We start from the raw sequence: 19,498 nt of genomic DNA on the forward strand, positions 1-19,498 counted from the left end.
AGACTTTTCTTTCGCATGAACCCTTTTTCTGAAATCATTTTATAATGATTTTTTGTTAATATTCTATGAGAAACAACTTAGCAAGGCTTCAGATTCACGCACTAGGTCCTGGGCTGGCCTGACCACCAGCAGCAGTTGTATCCGTGAGTGATAATTCCATGTGGGAGAAGGGTTCCTATGACTTGATGCCAAGGATTCAGGTCACAGGCCTTGAGCTGGAAAGGCCCCTTTCTTCTGGCCTGGCCTGGGTATGACACCCCTTACTGTGTGCTTCTGTCTCCTGGACCAGAGAAGTCCTGAGCACATGCATGGAACCACTCGAGGGCTTGCCAGGCCCAGATTCAAGCCTGGTCGTTGTGGTTTTGACATGAGGGTCCTTCTTTGTTTCTCGCTTTAGTTTCAGTGTCTTTCTGTCCCAGGACCAGGAGTATTTAGTCACCCAGACATTAGACGTGTGGTCAGGCTAAAGGGAAACCAACCATCAGGAGGGCACAGCAGGTCTAAAATCGTGAAACCAGGATCTGGCACATAATTTGCAGAGTCCATGGTTCAAAGACTATTGAGAATTTGAAGATCCCAACAGCAGAGCCTCACTCTAAGTACAGGGTCCTTTTGAGTGTGAGGTTTGTGCAACAAGGTACACTCTAGGGCTCCAGGATATCAATTTATTACTGGCAGTATGCTTCACAAGGAAGTATTCCCATGGGGTGGATGTCTCACATAAAGTCAGAGCACTTTTCATTTATCCTGGAGTCCGGCACTTCTCCCCAAATCCCTCTCATATATATGTTCCTTTGTTTAAAAATGTCATCCGCGTTGAGCAACCAGCTTCTGGCCACAAAGAAAGTTCTGTCTTAGGGCTGCGGTGGTTCTACTTGCTGTGTCCCCTCCCTGCGCCCTCAGACTCGGGAAGCACATACTTTGGCAAACATGAAGCCGCTGTACCTGCATTTGGCAGGTGTCCTGGTGGGCTGCCGTCTATGCCGTCCCACAGACTCGGACACGACTGAAGCAACTTAGTAGCAGCAGCAGCAGCAGCTGTATGTTAGTGAACTGAGAAGAAATAGAGCCAAGTGATTTCTCAAATAGTGTTGAGTCTGCCCTGCAGTTAAGGAACCAGACCCCAAAGAATCACTGTAGGTGAGAGGACAGGAGCAGGACTAGGTCAGTTGAGCAAAGAGGAAACCACACTTGAGGGAGTATTCGGGATGCATGGGGCGTAAAGGACAGCAGGAAGCCCTAAGGATTTCCTCTGAGATTCAAAACTACAGAAATATGTAGACAAATAAGCTAATATACAAATTAAGGAATTATCTCTGGAGTAAAACATACATAAAAGGTACAAACTACTCTAAGGAAAGGTTACAGCACTTTGTAAGACTTACGGCTGTTCAGACCATGTCCAAGCAATCTGTCCAAGCCATCTCCCTGTTCTAATCACTTTGATTTGAGCCTCTAGGGGAAGGGGCGTGGCCGCCATGTGACAGGTTGTCTCTGGGGCCTGGCAGGGACAGTGACATCTCAGAAGGACTCCCTGGAGAGCCCCTCGCCCTCTCATCCACACTCAGACCAGACGGCCCTCTGCCTGCCCCTGCCCTGCCATGAGCCCCTGCCTCCTGGGCTGTGTGGTCTTCTGTCTCCTGCAAGCAGGTGAGTCCTGGGGGCAGGGTCCCCTTCGGGGTGCCAGCACTAAGCCTGTCCTCTGTGACTGCAGCATCCGTCCTCCTCCTCCACAGGGGCGGTCCATGCTGGGGTCACTCAGGACCCCAGATTCCAGATCGTGAGGAGAGGACAGGGCACGACACTGACATGTACTCAGGATCTGGGTCATAACTATATGTACTGGTACCGACAAGACCTTGGACATGGGCTGAGGCTGATCTATTATTCAGCTGGGCCTCCCACCACAGAGAAAGGAGACGTACCCAACGGGTATAGAGTCTCCAGATCAAGCACAGAGAACTTCCCTCTCACGCTGGAGTCTGCCAACCGCTCCCAGACATCTGTGTACTTCTGTGCCAGCAGTTACTCCTCGGTGCTGCATGGCCACCTCCTCTCTGTGCAAAAAGACAGGGGGTCCAAGTGAAAGCTCCTAGAACCGGGAGCCTCAGGGCTTGGTTAGCCATGTGCCTGCAGTGTGACCCTAGGTGTATGGACTAGGCTGACCCAAACTTCACTCAGAGACCCCGAGACATATGTCCACCATCCATGTCTGTCTTTCCCCTGCATCCTCCCTGTGAACCAAGAAGATGTTTCTCCAGCTCTGACTGCTAGTCATCACCTGAGCCTGAGACCTCCAGGACGGAAGGTTGCTGGTAAATTAGATAAAAACAGATCTCCTTGTCTCACTTCAATGCTTCTCTCTGGAAGGTTCTCCCCAACTGGCTCTCATGTGGTTTCCGCTCTTGCCCACCTTTCTTGGGTGGACAGGACATCCTGTCCTCACCTCCCTGGCCCCCTCTACCACACCCATGCTACTCCTCCCTCATCCAGGTCATGTCCCTTCCCAAGTCACAGGGAAGCCTTTAAAGTGCCCTCTCCACATGGTCTGCTTTGAGCAAGTTGTCTGGAGTCATCAAAGAGAAATCAGCTTCAGTTAATTATCAATTATCCAAATCTCATGTGAGTCCATCTGAAGGAGAGACTGGCTTTCTATGTACATCCTCCCGCCCCTGACTTCCTCAGCATCTCACCTAACCTCGGCCAGCTTGGCACCACCTCCCTCATCAAAATCTTCTCAAAGTCAAAATATATCTTCCATTGCCCCATTACATCAAGATTTCATAAGTGCAGAAATATATGAGTTCGTATATATAAAACCTCTTTACAAAATGTATCAACTAGAATTTGGAAATGCTTAATTTATACAAGACATCTGGAAATACATGTATCCGATTCATCAGAGGTAGGTATGGAATACAGGTCTCCAGGCAGAGTCACGTGAGACCCTCAGAGTGTTTATTTTATGGCGATTATTTCCATCTTGGCTGAGTACCATCACTGCAGTGGTGCAGCGATTCTTTCCTTCTTAGTAACAATGTCGGACCATTGAGTCTTCAACTTCCAGAGGCTAAGAGTAGATTTGAAGATGAACCCTAATTCAGCCAGGATGGGAAGGCAGTAGAACAGTAGAATGTGAGTGTGTGTGTGAGTGTGTGTGTGTGTGTGTGAGTGTGTATTAAGGCTATGGGGTTTCTGTACCCTTGCTTTAGACAGAGGACGCAAATCCATGAGACTGTGAACCACTGGCAAGTAGGAGGCACTGTGGCCCATGCAACCAGGTGAGCTGGGAGGGGTGAGCGTCACCCAGCAGAGGGAGCTTTAGGGAACCTTAACTGCATGCCTGTGTCAGGGAACAGGCTTGAGTTCCCTGAGAGATCCTGGGACACATGGAGCCAGCACAGGCTCCTCGGTGCCAAGGAAGTGGGGACATACCTGGAGCTTCGGGATGTACTCAGGGGGGGCTGCATGGGAAGTGGAGGGTGAGGGGTCCGGGCAGCTGCAGAGGGCTTGGTGACGAGTGTCAGGAAGGAGCAGAGAGGGGAGAACAAGCCATTTTGTAGACATATGGAGACATAGGGAGAGTGCACATTTCAAACCCACCCTTTGCTGAGGGGCTGTGCAGCACAGGGAAGGGCACAGAGGAGCTGGCCCTGCATATTGGTAAGGGGTCCAGATTGGACAAGGGCAGCATGCAGAGACACAGAGCAGTGACGTCATAGGCAAAGGCTCCAATCAGGGAAGCAGGAGGGTCAGCACTTTACACCACACAGCCAAGGAGCCCCGCCCCAGCCAGCAGCAGTCTTGGGTTCCTGATGCTGCCATGGGCTCCAGGCTCCTCTGCTGTGTGAATCTCTGCCTCCTGGGAGCAGGTGAGTCCTGGACACAGTGTGGGAGCTTCTGAGATGACGTTGCTTTTGTCATCCCCAAAATGCAAGACTACTGGAAAGGACTGCAGCAGGAGGCTTCCCCGTTCTCTCCTCTCTACTTCCTTGTCTTTCCCAACAGGCCTGGTGGATTCCGAAGTCACCCAGACCCCAAAATTCCTGACCAAATCAAGAAAACAGCAAGTGACACTGAGATGTTCCCCTGAATCTGGACACAGCTCTGTGTACTGGTTCGCACAAGCCCTGGGCCAGGGCCCCCAGTTCCTCGTTCAGTATTTTGATGGAGAAGTGTATCAAAGAGGAAACATGTCAGATCGATTCTCAGGTCAACAGTTAGGTGACTCTCGCTCGGAGTTGAACTTGACCCCCTTGGAGCTGATGGACTCCGCTCTGTATCTCTGTGCCAGCAGCCCAGACACAGCTTTGCATGATCAGGTGCCTCTGGAACAAAAACTCTCCTGCCCCAGCTCAGGAAGTGGTGGTGAGCATGTCGGTTGCCAGTGTGCCAAGCTCAGTCTCTGGAAGAGCAATAGATTTTCCCAGACATTCATTTCTTGATATGTTGTAATGCTCACTAGGATCATGCAAAGTAAGTATTATTTTAACTGTTTATATATCTGAGGGGATGTGAATTGCCCAGATCTCATACCTCATGACTGTTACAGCTAGGATTGCAGCTCAAGTTTCTTTTCAACACCTGTGGTCCCTTTCCTCATGGAACCATCTCCATACAGAGCAAGTTACATATACGCGTTGTGTTATGTGTAACAACATACAGTTTGGGGCTCTGTGATATGAACTGTTACTCAATGAATGGCAGCCACGCATCACAAGGAGGTATTCCCATGAAAAGAATGTCTCAAATAAAAAAGAGTGTTTTTCACTTACCCTGGTGTGTGCCATGACTCACCATGGTGCTCCTAAGTCTGCATTACTTTCTGCCAATCCATCGTCCTGTGCTGGGCAACCAGCTTCTCTCCACCCAGAAAGGAGGGTCACAGGCCTGAGGCCTCTCCTGACATGGGAAGGGGGGGCTCCTGTGAACATGAAGGAGCTGTGCCTGCCTTTGGCAGGTGGACTGTCTGTCAGTGAGTTGATAAGAACAGATCCAAACAATTCCTCAAATGTTGATGAGCCTTCAATGAGGTTGGGAGCAGATACCTGGAGAAACATGGTAGGTGGAGGGCCATTCTCAGGGCTGTGATCAATTAAAGCAGAAATGGGCCTTGAAGTCCTACTGGGACACATATCATAAAGGAGAGCAGGAAGCTAGAGGGAATTTCCAAAGATGCAGAGCTATAGAAATATGTAGATAAATTAAAGTAATATGCACATTTATGAAGATTAACTTCGCAATGAAGTATAGATAAAACTGCACACTGTTTACAGAAAGGTTACAATTGTGAGGCTGATGCCCATTAAGCCGGATGGGTCTCCCTGTTGTGAACTGTTCACTTAGGTTCATTTCTGATTTGAGCCTCTGGGGGAAGGGGCGTGGCCCCTGAGTGACAAGTTGGCTCTGGGGCCTGGAGGGACAGTGACATCTCAGAAGGACTCCCTGGAGAGCCCCTCTGCCCTCTCATCCACCCTCAGACCAGAGGGCCCTCCGCCTGCCCCGCCCCGGCCATGAGCCCCTGCCTCCTGGGCTGTGTGGTCTTCTGTCTTCTGCAGGCAGGTGAGCCCTGGGGGCAGGGTCCCCTTCGGGGTCCCAGCACTAAGCCTGTCTGCTGTGACTGCGGCATCCGTCCTCCTTCTCCACAGGGGCGGTCCATGCTGGGGTCACTCAGGATCCCAGATTCCAGGTTGTGAGGAGAGTACAGAGCACGAGACTGAAATGTACTCAGGATCTGAGCTTTAGCTATATGAACTGGTACCGACAAGACCCAGGACACGGGCTGAGGCTGATCCATTACTCAGTTATCCCTCCCGCCACGGAGAAAGGAACTGTGCCCGAGGGCTACAGCGTCTCCAGACCAAGTACAGAGAACTTCCCTCTCACGCTGGAGTCTGCCAACCGCTCCCAGAAATCTGTGTACTTCTGCGCCTGCGGTTATCCACGCTGCTGCACGGCCACCTCATCTCTGTGCAAAAAGATAAGGGACGCCCTGCAGCCTGGAAGGAGGAGAGCCCCTTGCAGGCTTCTCACACCCGGAACCTTGGAACCCAGGGCCACATGCCTGCAGTGTGACACTGAGTCTGCAGTCTCATATCACGCCCAGCTCCATCGACGTTAAATGTAGTGGACGGCTGTTTTTTTTATTTCAAAGTTTTATAACTCTAAAAATAAATGGGTTTATATATATATATAATCTCTGTATATAAATCCGTTACCTAGAATTGGTAATATTTAATTTATGTAGAAAATCTAGAAATATGTGGGTCTGATTAATCAGAGGGATCTACGGAATGCAGTGCTCCAGGCTGTATTGACCTGAGCTCAGCAGTGTCTGTATTGAAGGTCTGTGTGATTCCGCCTTAGCACACCACTGTGACACGGCTGCTAAGTCACTTCAGATCAGCTCAGTCGCTCAGTCGTGTCCGACTCTTTGCGACCCCATGAATCGCAGCACGCCAGGCCTCCCTGTCCCTCACCAACTCCCGGAGTTCACTCAGACTCATGTCCATCGAGTCAGTGATGCCATCCAGCCATCTCATCCTCTGTCGTCCCCTTCTCCTCCTGCCCCCAATCCCTCCCAGCATCAGAGTCTTTTCCAATGAGCCAAGTCTTCGCATGAGGTGGCCAAAGTACTGGAGTTTCAGCTTTAGCATCATTCCCTCCAAAGAAATCCCAGGGCTGATCTCCTTCAGAATGGACTGGTTGGATCTCCTTGCAGTCCAAGGGATTCTCAAGAGTCTTCTCCAACACCACAGTTCAAAAGCATCAATTCTTCAGCGCTCAGCCTTCTTCACAGTCCAACTCTCACATCCATACATGACCACAGGAAAAACCATAGCCTTGACTAGACAAACCTTTGTTGGCAACGTAATGTCTCTGCTTTTGAATATGCTATCTAGGTTGGTCGTAACTTTCCTTCCAAGGAGTAAGCATCTTTTAATTTCATGGCTGCAGTCACCATCTGCAGGGATTTTGGAGCCCAGAAAAATAAAGTCTGACACTGTTTCCACTGTTTCCCCATCTATTTCCCATGAAGTGATGGGACCAGATGCCATGATCTTCGTTTTCTGAATGTTGAGCTTTAAGCCAACTTTTTCACTCTCCACTTTCACTTTCATCAAGAGGCTTTTGAGTTCCTCTTCACTTTCTGCCATAAGGGTGGTGTCATCTGCATAGCTGAGGTTATTGAGATTTCTCCCGGCAATCTTGATTCCAGCTTGTGTTCCTTCCAGTCCAGCGTTTCTCATGATGTACTCTGCATATAAGTTAAATAAACGGGGTGACAATATACAGCCTTGACGTACTCCTTTTCCTATTTGGAACCAGTCTGCTGCTTCATGTCCAGTTCTAACTGTTGCTTCCTGACCTGCATACAAATTTCTCAAAAGGCAGATCAGGTGGTCTGGTATTCCTATCTCTTTCAGAATTTTCCACAATTTCTTGTGATCCACACAGTCAAAGGCTTTGGCATAGTCAATAAAGCAGAAATAGATGTTTTTTTGGAACTCTCTTGCTTTTTCCATGATCCGGCGGATGTTGGCAATTTGATCTCTGGTTCCTCTGCCTTTTCTAAAACCATCTTGAACATCAGGAAGTTCACGGTTCACATATTGCTGAAGCGTGTCTAACTCTGTGTGACCCCATAGATGGCAGCCCACGAGGCTCCCCCGTCCCTGGGATTCTCCAGGCAAGAACACTGGAGTGGGTTTCCATTTAGTATGTGCAATTATTTTCTTCCTAATGGAAATGTTGGATTCTACAGTCTTTTATCTCCAGAGGCTGAGGCAATGTGCAGATCAATCTTAAGTCACCAACTTGGGAAGACAGTAGAACAAGTGTGTGTTGTGTGTGTGTGTGTGTTCAGGGTGTGGAGTATTTACATTCTTGCTTTGGCAGAAGGCACAGATCCATGAGACTGTGGACCATTGGCCACTAGGAGGCGCTGTGGGCCCACGGTAAGCAGGGGGTCCTGGGAGGGGTGGAGAGTCACCCTGGGGAGGGCAGCTTTAAGGAACCTTGGCTACATGCCTGAATGAGAAAGCAGGTTTGAGTGCCCTGAGGTCCTGAGGTTCCAGGACCCATGGAAGCAGTACAGACTCCTCACTGCCCAGGAAAGTGGGGATGTGCCTGGATCCTCAGGATGTGCCCAGGAGATGGTCTCCAGGAGCTGCAAGGGAAGTGGAGGTGAGGGATTGGGGTGGCTGGTGAAGGCTGGGTGATTGTCAGCTGATTGCCTGGTGATTGCCAGCCAGGTGAGTGCCTGGCTGCGTGTCAGGCAGGGGCTGGCAGAGGACAACAAGGTATGCTGTGGGCACTGGGGACCTGGGGACGGTGCACCCTTCCACCCACCCCTTGCTCAGGGGCTGGGAAGGGCAGGAAGGGCATAGAGGGCTCACCTTTGTCCTGGCAAGGGGCCAGTGGACAGGGCAGCCAGCAGAGGCACAGAGCAGTGACGTCATAGGCAAATGCTCCAATCAGGGAGCAGGAGGGTCAGCACTTTACACCACTCACCCCAGGAGGCCCACCCGCAGCCAGCAGCTGTCCTGGGTTCCTGATGCTGCCGTGGGCTCCAGGCTCCTCTGCTGTGTGACTCTCCTCCTTCTGGGAGCAGGTGAGTCCTGGACACAGTGTGGGAGCTTCTGAGATGTCTTTGCCTTCCTGAGATAGAAGCCTGGAGATGAGGGCTGCAGCAGGAGCCCTCAACAATGTGCTGTTTAGGAGCACGCAGTAACCCCCCAACCCTGCAGTTCGAAATCTGCATATAACTTCACATACTTAGGAATGAAGAATTATCTCTGGAATACAACACACTTACATTATAAACTGTTTAGAGAAAGGACACAACAACTCATAAGGCTCAAGTCCATTGACCTGGATGGGTCTCCGTGTTATGAACTCTTCACTCAGGTTCATTTCTGATTTGAGCCTCTGGGGGAAGGGGTGTGGCCCCTGAGTGACAGGATTTCCCTGGGGCCTGGCAGGGACAGTGACATCTCAGAAGGACTCCCTGGAGAGCCCGTGTCCCCTCTCATCCACACACACTCCAGAGGGCCCTCCGCCTGCCCCGCCCCCACCATGAGCCCCTGCCTCCTGGGCTGTGTGGTCTTCTGTCTCCTGCAGGCAGGTGAGTCCTGGGGGGCAGGGTCCCCTTCGGGGTGCCAGCACTAAGCCTGTCCGCTGTGACTGCAGCATCGGTCCTCCTTCTCCACAGGGGCGGTCCATGCTGGGGTCAGTCAGGACCCCAGATTCCAGGTCGTGAGGAGAGGACAGAGCGTGACACTGAAATGTACTCAGGATCCTGGTCTTGACCGCATGTACTGGTACCGACAAGACCCGGGACACGGGCTGAGGCTGATCCATTACTCAGCTGGTGCGCACACTAGCGAGCCAGGAGACATGTCCGACGGGTACAGTGTCTCCAGATCAAACACAGAGAACTTCCCTCTCACGCTGGAGTCTGCCAACCGCTCCCAGACATCTGTGTACTTCTGCGCCAGCAGTTATTCCATGGTGCTGCACGGCCACCTCCTTTCTGTGCATAAAAGCAGATGAGGGCCTGCAGCCTGGAACCTGGGGAGCCCCTTGCAGGCTCCTAGCACCTGGAGACTCAGAGCCCACAGACACATACTGGCAGCATAGCCAGCAATGTTTGATCTTCCTGGCACGGACCTGACAACAGGGCCTCATGGATATGTGTCCACCCTCACTCTCTGTCTTTTCACTCTAGCTGCCACGTGAGCTTAAAGATGCTACCCAGCTCTGACTGCTAGTCATCAGTCTGAACAGGAGGACTCAAGGAGGGAAGGTTGTTGGGAAATCAGGTACATCTAGACCCTCTTGTCTCTCCCCGGGCACTGCATGCCTGTCACTATGGAAGGCTCTCCCCCAGGCTGGCCCTTGAGTGATCTCTGCTCTTGTCCATCTTCCCCTGACATGGGCCTTTCTCTCTCACCTTCCTGGCCCTCATTCCCACCCTTCTCTACTTCAGCCTTACTTCTCCTCCCTCATCTGGGTCATGTCCTTGCCCATCACCCAGGGAACCTTGTAATGATCCCTAACTGGGCGTGTTTGAGTAGGTCCTCTGGGGTCCTCAAAGAGAATGCAAACTCAGTTAATTATTAATCACCCAAAATTCCTTGGTCATCCCTGAGGAGGAGAGACAAGCTGTGTGTGTATGTATTCTCCACCATGGCCTGTCTTTCCCATCTAAATAGCCTAGCCCCTGATGCTGGGAAAGACTGAAAGCAAGAGGAGAAGGGGGTGGTAGAGCAAGAGTTGGTTAGATAGCATCACCGACTAACAGACATGAATTTGAACAAACTGTGGAACCCTGCTCTGTCCTGCAGTCTCTTAGATTATGTGTGAGCTGGACTGCTGGTCTCAGCGAGGCTGGGTTTATGCCTGACGCCCTTCCCCATGGTTCCTTCGCTTTTGTCTTCAGGCAGGTGTTGCTCTTTCCTACCACCTCCCAGTTCCATACTCTTCACTTTTGCTGATGAACAGGGGAGCCTGGTATGCTGCAATGCATGGGGTCTCAATGAGTTGGACTCGAGTTAGCAACTGAACAACACCACCACCAACAAAAGCTAACCAAAGTTGTAGCATCTCTCTCATCACAATCTTCTAAAAGTCAAAGTATTAAATATTTCCTGCATGAACTCATTTCTTTTCTCTTGAAATACAAATCCATAAATCAGCTATGGCAGGATGGTTTGTGTGTTTGTGTTTCTAATTGTGTGTGTGTTCTTTAGAAAAACAAAGCAAGCAAAAACAGAGTTCAATCGGCAAACAGTAAAATATTTTCTAATATGAACACATCCATGACTATTAAATCTGGGCAGACAATCTTGGTTTCCACGCATAGAGCACATGGGGACTCTGTGCAGCTGAGAAACTCCACAAGTTTCTAGGGCAGAGCAAGCAGACAGAGCTAGTGCCTGGGACCAGGAGGCTTAAGAGAAAGCTTTATTTGGTGTTCTTATCTCTAGAAGCCTTACTAGCATAGGCACTAATTTGCAAGCTTGCTATCCCAGCTGGGAGCCATGAAGTTCAACTATGCAGTGCTGAGGGAGCCCTGAGGTTGCAGTAAAAGTGAAGGGTAGGGAGATGGTAGGTGGTAGGAAAGAGAAACAGAAAACAGCAACACTTGCCTGAAGAGAAAAGCAAAGGAGACATGGGGAAGGGTGTCGGGCATAAACCCAGCCTTGCCGAGACCAGCAGTCCAGCTCACATGTCATCTAAGAGACTTTGCAGGACAGAGCAGGGTCCTGGATCAGCTGACGTAGAATGAGAGCTTAGATTCCTGGGAACCAGCACAGGCAGTGACATCAGAGCAGTGACGTCACTGCCTCACCGCCAGTCGGAGGAAGGAGGCACAGAACCCCAGCTCTCAGAGAAGCAGAGCTCTGAGCAAGGAGATGCCTCCCAGCTCTGCCCCTCCTGCCATGGGCTGCAGCCCCATCTGCTGGGTGGCTCTGTGTCTCCTGGCAGCAGGTGGGTCCTTGGCACAGGGGAGAATCCGTGTTCCTGGCCTGACTTTTCCTGAATCCAAGGCACCATCTGGTTCTCTCCCACATTCTTTCTCAGCCCCAGTCTTCTTCCGCCACAGGCCTTGTGGATTCTGGAGTCACCCAAACCCCGAGATACCTGATTAAAGCAGGAGGACAGCGAGGGACCCTGGGATGCTCCCCTGTCTCTGGACACCTCTCCGTGTACTGGTACCAACAGGCCCTGGGCCAGGGCCCCGAGTTCCTCGTTGAGTATTACAGGCAGGAAGTGAGGGGAGAAGCACAGCTCCCGGATCAATTCTCAGGAAAACAGTTTAGTGACTTTCACTCTGAGCTGAACTTGAGCTCCTTGGCGCTGACAGACTCAGCGTTGTATCTCTGTGCCAGCAGCCAAGACACAGCCCTGCATGATCAGGTGCCTCTGGGACAAAAACACTCCTGCCCCAGCTCAGGAAGTGGCTGTGAGGGTGACTGCCTGCCTGTCAGGCCTAGATAGATCCGATAAACTCTCCCAGACGTTCTTCCTCTACTGTGTTTTAATGCTCCCAAACATCACCCTAGGTAGTATTATTTTACCTGTTTATACATGAGGGGAACTGACTTGTCCACATCTTATATGTCATTACTTTCAGATCAAAGAATTTGATTCAAGCCTGTCCTCATTAGTTGTGGTCTTTGCCCCCATAAAACTGTCCCCCACATAGAATAAATAATACACACGCGCACACACACACACATACACAGGTACATGTTTTAAAGCAATTGGCTCACATAGTTGTTAAGGCTGCTAAGTCCAAACGCTGCAAGCGGGTCTAGTGCTACTAGAGACTGAGGGGGAGCTGATGTTTAAGTTCAAAAGCAGAAGGACTAATGGTCCAGTGTGAAGGCTATCGGCTGACAATTATCTCTTACTTGGGGAAGGATCAGCATTTTCGTCTATTCATCACTTTACTTGGTTTCATGAAGGCCACCGACATTATGGAGGGTCATCTGCTTTATGAACTAAAATGTTAATCTAATCTATTATTAAAATATACCTATTCACATTTTGAAAGTGAAGTCGCTCAGTTGTGTCTGACTCTTTGTGACCCAATGGACTGTAGTCCACCAGGCTCCTCCATCCGTGGAATTTTCTAGGCAAGAGTACTGGAGTGGGTTGCATTTCCTTGTCCAGTGGAAAGTATTATGGGTAAAGAAGTTCTTGAAAGCATGTGGGCACCATATCCATGTCAGGGACTATCCTATCTGGAGAGGAATGGTTTGGAAAATGACCATCCAAAGGTTTTCCCTGCTGCTACAGGCTTTTTTTTTTTTTTTTTTTAATTATTTATTCACGTTCATAAATTTCTTTTCTTGTGCACACATACTGTGAAATGATTTTATGATGCTATTTTGACAGGAAGTCCTCATCTCCTAGGGAATTCCTTTGAGGTCCCATGTGATATGTACACAGCAAGGCCTCCTGCTCACACATCGGTGCTGGGACTGATCAGACAACCAGCAGCAGCAATTTGGTGGGAGATCATTTCATGTCAGGAGAAGGCTTGCCTTTGATTTGACCCCAGCATCCAAGTCACAGGAGTTGAACTGAAAAGTCCCCATTTCTGTAGTGGCCTGGCCTGGGCACTAGTCTCCTGGCCTGTGGGTCCCACTGTCTCTTGGACCAGAGACACTATGAGCACAGGTATGGATCCCATGGACTTGCCAGGCTCCAACTGAAGGCTTGTTTTTGCGGCTACAACATCGAGCTCATTTGTTGCTTCTGACCTTAGCTTCTGTGTTTTTGTCTCTGAGGCCCCAGGAACGGTTAGTCACCCAGACCCCAGACGTGCGATCGGGTTCCATGGAAACCAGCTCATCGGGAGGTCACCACGGTCACCCACTCAGGACCAGGTGCATGATGTTCAGGTTCAGAAATGATTGAGAATTTGAAAATCACAGCAGCAGAGCATGGCAGCTAGCGCAGGGTCCTTCCAAGTGTGAGGTTTGTGCATGAGATACAGTCTGGGGCTCTAGGATATCGGTTACTGAATGGCTGCCCCGCTTCACAAGGAAGTACCCCCATGCAATGGATGTCTCACGTAAAATCGGAGCATTTTTCCTTTACCTTGGGGTCAGCCATCTCTCCTGACATCCCTCCCACGTCTATACTCCTTTGTGCCAACATGTCATCCGTGGTGCTGGGCAACCAGCTTCTCTCCTCAAAGCAAGCTGGGTCACAGGCCTGAGGCGGTTCGGCTTGCTGGTCCCCGACTCCTCAACTCGAGAAGCAGGTGCTCAGGGGGACATGAAGGAGCTGAGCCTGTGTGTGACAGGCACCGAACCTGGTGAGCTGCAGTCCACTGGGTCGAGAAGAGTCGGACACGACTGAGCTACTTCACTTTCACTTTTTACTTTGTGCATTGGAGAAGGAAATGGCAACCCTCTCCAGTGTTCTTGCCTGGGAATCCCAGGGACAGGGGAACCTGGTGGGATGCCGTCTGTGGGGTTGCACAGAGTCGAACACTACTGAAGCGACTTAGCAGTAGCAGCAGCAGCTATCAGTCAGTGACTTAATAAGAAAGAGAGCCCAAGGATATTTCAAATGTTGATGAGCCTGCCCTAAGGTTAGGGAACCAGATCCAGAGTCATTGTGGGTGGAAGGACATGAACTGGACTGTTGTCAATTAAACATAATAGAAACATGAGGGATTATTTGGGACACGTGAGTCATAAAGGGCAGCAGGAAGCCCTGAGGATTTTCCCTGAGATTCAAAACTACAGAAATAATAAACTACAGATCAATAAACTGAATATATGTAATAATGAACAGCTAGTTCTGGAATAAAGTATACATAAGGTTGCGAACAGTTTTATGGAAAGTTTTCAACAAATGTAAGGCTTATGTTCATTGAGCTGGATGGGTCTCCCTGTTGTGAGCTGTTCAGGTGAGTTCAGTTGCACAGTCGTGTCCGATGCTTTGTGACGCCATGGACTGCAGCACGTCAGGCTTTCCTGTCCATCACCAACTCCTGGAGTTTATTCAAACACATGTCCATCGAGTAGGAGATGCCATCCACCATCTCATTCTCTGTTGTCCCCTTCTCCTCCCATCTACAATCTTGCCCACCATCTGGGTCTTTTCAGTGGGTCAGTTCTTCACATCAGGTGGCTAAAGTTTCAGCTTCAGCATCAGTCCTTCCAATGAATATTCAGGACTGATTATTTTTAGGATGGACTGCTTGTATCTCCTTGCAGTTCAAGGGACTTTCAAGAGTCTTCTCCAACACCACAGTTCAAAAGCATCAGTTCTTCGGTGCTCTGCTTTCTTTATAGTCCAACTCTCAAGTCATACATGACTAGTGGAAAAACCATAGCTTTGACAAGACAGACCATTGTGGGCAAAGTCTAGGTCGGTCCCATGTGAACAATTCACTCAGGTTCATTTCTGATTAGAGCCTCTGGGGGAAGGGGGGTGGCTCTCCTGAGTGACAGATTGGCTCTGGTGACTGGCAGGGACAGTGACATCTCCTAAACTTCCTGGAGAGCCCCTCTCCCCTCTCATCCACCCTCAGACCAGACGGCCCTCCGCCGGCCCCGCCCCCGCCATGAGCCCCTGCCTCCTGGGCTGTGTGGTCTTCTGTCTCCTGCAGGCAGGTGAGTCCAGGGGCCAGGGTCCCCTTCGGGGTGCCAGCACGAAGCCTGTCCGCTGTGACTGCAGCATCGGTCCTCCTTCTCCACAGGGGCGGTCCCTGTGGAGCTTGAATTTTACAAGTTCATAGGAAAGAAATAGGTTAATACACATAAAGCCTCTTAATAAAATGCAACTGCTAGAATTTGGTAATACTTAATTTAAATATGAAATCTGGAAATATATAGATCTGATTAATCAGAAAGAGGGCTGGAATACAGTGTCCAGGCTGACTTCATTTGAGATATTGAGAGGACTTAATTTCTATTGCCTGTATTACTCCATTTTAGCTAACTCTTGTCACTGTATTGGGGCAGGAATTATTTCCTTCTTAGTAGAAATGTCTGATCATACAGTGTTTTACCTCCACAGGCTAAGACTAGACTTGAAGATCAGCCCTAATTCATCCAGGCTGGGAAGGCAGCAGATAAGAGGTGTGTGTGTGTGTGTGTGTGTGTGTGTGTGTGTGTGTAGGGGTTGAAAGTGTGGAGTGTGGGGAATTTGTATTCTTGTTTTAGATGGAAGGCACAGATTCATGAGACCATTGGCCTCTAGGAGGCACTGTGGGCCCATGGTAAGCAGGGTGTGCTGGGAGGGGTTGAGAGTCACCCTGGAGAGGGCAGCTTAGGGGAACCTTGGCTACATGCCTGCATCAGGGAGCAGGTTTGAGTTCCCTGAGTGGTCCAGACACATGGACCCAGCACAGACTCCTCACTGCCCAGAGGAGTGGGGATGTTCCTCAAGCCTCAGGATGTGCCCAGGGGATCCTCTCCTGGAGAGGCATGGGAAGTGGAGGGTGAGGGATCACTGTGGCTGGTGAGGGTGGGTGATGAGTGTCAGGCAGCGACAGGAAGAGAAGAAAAAGCCATGTGATGGGCATATGGGGACATGGGGACAGTGCTTATCTCACACCCACCCTTTGCTGAGGGGCTGTGCAAGACAGGGAAGGGCGTAGAGGAGCCAGCCCTGGGTCCTGGCAAGGGGTTCAGTGGACAAGGGCAGCCCGCAGAGACACAGAGAAGTGATGTCATAGGCAAATGCTCCAGTCAGGGAAGCAGGAGGGTCAGCACTTACCCCCTCACCCCAGGAGCCCCGCCCCAGCCAGAAGTAGTCCTGGGTTCCTGATGCTGCCATGGGCTCCAGGCTCCTCTGCTGTGTGACTCTCTGCCTCCTGGGAGCAGGTGAGTCCTGGACACAGTGTGGGGGCTTCTGAGATGTCTTTGCCTCCCTGAGATAGAAGCCTGGCGATGAGGCTGCAGCAGGAGGCTTCCCCTGTGCTCTGCCCTCAGCTTCCTTGTCTCCTCCCCAACAGGCCTGGTAGATTCTGGAGTCACCCAGACACCCAAGTACCTGATCAAATCAAGAAAGCAGCAAGTGACTCTGAGATGTTCCTCTGAGTCTGAACACCTCTCTGTGTACTGGTACCAACAGGCCCTGGGCCAGAGCCCCTAGTTCCTTGTTCAGTATTATGATGGGGAAATGTATCAAAAAGGAAACATATCAGATCGGGTCTCAGGAAGACAGTTCAGTCATGCTGCCTCTGAACTGAGCCTGACCCCCTTGGAGCTGACAGACTCAGCCGTGTATCTCTGTGCCAGCAGCCAAGACACAGCCCTGCATGATTAGGTGCTTCTGGGACAAAAACACTCCTGCCCCAGCTCAGGAAGTGGTGCCCATGTGTCAGCTGCCAGCCTGCCAAGCCCAGTCTCTGGTGGAGCGAGAGACTTTCCCAGACATTTACTTCTTGATATGTTTTAATGCTCACTAAAGTCATCAAGATAAGCATTATTTTAACTGTTTGTACATCTGAGGGGACATGAGTTGCCCATACCTCATACTTCATAAGTGTGACAGCTCGCATCCCGGTGCAAGTTTCTTCTCAACACCCGTGGTCCCCTCGCTCATGGAACTCTCTCTGTACAAGCAAATTACATATACGTGTTGTGTTGTGTTGTGTGTAACAAGATACAGTTTGGGGCTCTGTGATATGAACTGTTACTCAATGAATGGCAGCCACACTTCACAAGGAGGTATTCCCCTGGGAGGCATATCTCAAATAAAAACTGAGCATTTTCGTTTACCCTGGCATCTGCACCTCCCTCCACGTTCCTCCTACATCAGTACTCCTTTCTGGCTAAACGTCATCCTGTGCTGGGCACCCAATTCTCTCCACCCAGAAAGGTGGGTCACAGGCCTGAGGGGGCTCTGCTTGCTCCCTTTCCCCAACATGGGAATCACGGGCTGCTGTGAACATGAAGGAGCTGTACCTGCGTTTGACTGGTGGACTGTCTGTCAGTGAATTGATTAGAAACAGACCAAACAATTCATCAAATATTGATAAGCCTGGGATGAAGTTGAGTGCAGAAACTTGGAGAAACATTGTAGGTGGAGGGACAGTCTCAGGACTGCGGTCAATGTTGTGGAAATGGAGCCTTGAAGTGCTGCTGCTGCTGCTGCTAAGTCGCTTCAGTTGTGTCCAACTCTGTGCGACCCCATAGACGGCAGCCCACCAGGTTCCCCCATCCCTGGGATTTTCCAGGCAAGAACACGAGTGGGGTGCCATTGCCTTCTCCGTTTGAAGTGCTCTTGGGACACATATCATAAAGGGTAGCAGGACTCCAGAAGGATTTCCCCAGGATTCAAAACTCCAGAAATATGTAGATAAATACAAGTAATATACACGTTGATGAAGACTTATCTCTGGACTAGAACATACAAGTCGTTTAATCACTTTTTGACATTTACGGAAAAAATCTTGAACACATACAGAAAGTACACAGCAACGTGTGAGGCTTGTGTCCATTGATCTGGATGGGTGTCCGTGTTGTGAACTTATCTCTCAGGTTCATTTCTGATTTGAGCCTCTGGGGGAAGGGGCGTGGCCTCTGAGTGACAGGTTGGCTCTGGGGCCTGGCAGGGACAGTGACATCTCAGAAGGACTCCCTGGAGAGCCCCTGTCCCCTCTCATCCACACTTAGATCAGAGGGCCCTCTGCCTGCCCCGCCCCCGCCATGAGCCTCTGCCTCCTGGGCTATGTGGTCTTCTGTCTCCTGCAGGCAGGTGAGTCCTGGGGGGCAGGGTCCCCTTGGGGGTGCCAGCAGTAAACCTGTCCACTGTGAGTGCAGCATCGGTCCTCCTTCTCCACAGGGGCGGTCCATGCTGGTGTCACTCAGGACCCCAGATTCCAGGTGGTAAGGAGAGGACAGAGCCTGACACTGAAATGTACTCAGGATCTGGGTCATGACTGCATGTACTGGTACTGACAAGACCTGGGACATGGGCTGAGGCTGATCCATTACTCACATGGCCCTCCCACCATGGAGAAAGGAGACGTGACAATGGGTACAGCATCTCCAGATCAAGCACAGAGAACTTCCCATCATGCTGTAGTCTGCCAACTTCTCCCAGACATCTGTGTACTTTTGTGCCAGCAGCTACTCTGTGGTGCTTCTTGGCCACCTCCTCTCTGTGCAATAAAACAGATGAGGGCCCCATTCAGGCTCCCAGCACCAGATGCCTCAGGGCTTTGCAGACCACATGCCTGCAGTGTGACCATGGGTGTGTGGACTAGGTTGGCCTGAGCCTCAGTCTTGGGCCTCGAGGCCATGGGTCCACCATTGATCTCTGTCTTTCCTCTGCATCCTCCCTGTGAACCAGGAAGATGCTATTCCAGGTCAGACTCCTAGTCATCACCTGAGCCTGAGACTTAGGAGGGAAGGTTGTTGGTAAATAGATACATCTAGATACTCTTGTCTCACCTCAGGCAGCTCATTTCTGTCTTTCTGGAAGGTTCTGCTGCAGGCTGGCTCTCACATGGTGTCTGCTCTTGCCCACCTTTCACGGAGGGCAGGACATTCCTCTCCCCACCTCCCTGCATCAGCTCCCTGGTCCTCTCTACTGCAGCCACAAGCTCCTCCCTCATCTGGGTCAGGTCCTCTCCCAAGTCACAGGGAGGATTTTAAAAAGGCCTCTCCATGTGGCCTGTTTTACTCAATATGTATAGAGTCATCTAAGAGAAGCAAACTTTAGTTAATTAAAGTGAAGTGAAGTCGCTCAGTCGTTCCTGACTCTTTGCAACCCCATGGACTGTAGCTTATCAGCTAAGACTGCTGCCATATCCTGCCTGTGCACGATGGGGTGTTGCTCCAGCGCCCTTTGTGTATCATCTCCTGTCCAGTAAACCACTGACGTCTCTGTCACTGTCTCTGGACTCATTCTTCACTGTCCTGGACGACCACAGGGCTTGCAGGCCTGCAGGGTGCAGCCCAACAACAGGTGACCTAGAAAGGATGAGCCAGAAGCACCGGCCGAGGCAGAC

At 50.6% G+C, this 19,498-nt stretch overlaps 5 gene segments (V, D, J or C); all 5 read left to right on the top strand.

The window, feature by feature from the left end:
* The first annotated feature begins 1,601 nt into the window (after positions 1-1,601).
* Positions 1,602-2,086, top strand: LOC123334620. The segment is given in 2 exon segments: positions 1,602-1,650; positions 1,737-2,086. Coding segments are annotated over 2 exon segments (399 nt in total).
* Positions 2,087-3,823: 1,737 nt separating this feature from the next.
* On the top strand, positions 3,824-4,858 carry LOC123334828. The segment is given in 2 exon segments: positions 3,824-3,872; positions 4,009-4,858. Coding segments are annotated over 2 exon segments (486 nt in total).
* Positions 4,859-5,444: 586 nt separating this feature from the next.
* On the top strand, positions 5,445-6,121 carry LOC123334825. The segment is given in 2 exon segments: positions 5,445-5,562; positions 5,649-6,121. Coding segments are annotated over 2 exon segments (522 nt in total).
* Positions 6,122-8,143: 2,022 nt separating this feature from the next.
* On the top strand, positions 8,144-9,555 carry LOC112586411. The segment is given in 3 exon segments: positions 8,144-8,187; positions 8,415-8,614; positions 9,215-9,555. Coding segments are annotated over 3 exon segments (585 nt in total).
* Positions 9,556-11,420: 1,865 nt separating this feature from the next.
* LOC102408266 lies at positions 11,421-16,632 on the top strand. The segment is given in 4 exon segments: positions 11,421-11,496; positions 11,612-11,778; positions 15,143-15,146; positions 16,493-16,632. Coding segments are annotated over 4 exon segments (387 nt in total).
* Positions 16,633-19,498: the final 2,866 nt, after the last annotated feature.

The sequence above is a fragment of the Bubalus bubalis genome, chromosome 8, assembly GCF_019923935.1.
Source record: "Bubalus bubalis isolate 160015118507 breed Murrah chromosome 8, NDDB_SH_1, whole genome shotgun sequence".
Classification (NCBI taxonomy): domain Eukaryota; kingdom Metazoa; phylum Chordata; class Mammalia; order Artiodactyla; family Bovidae; genus Bubalus; species Bubalus bubalis.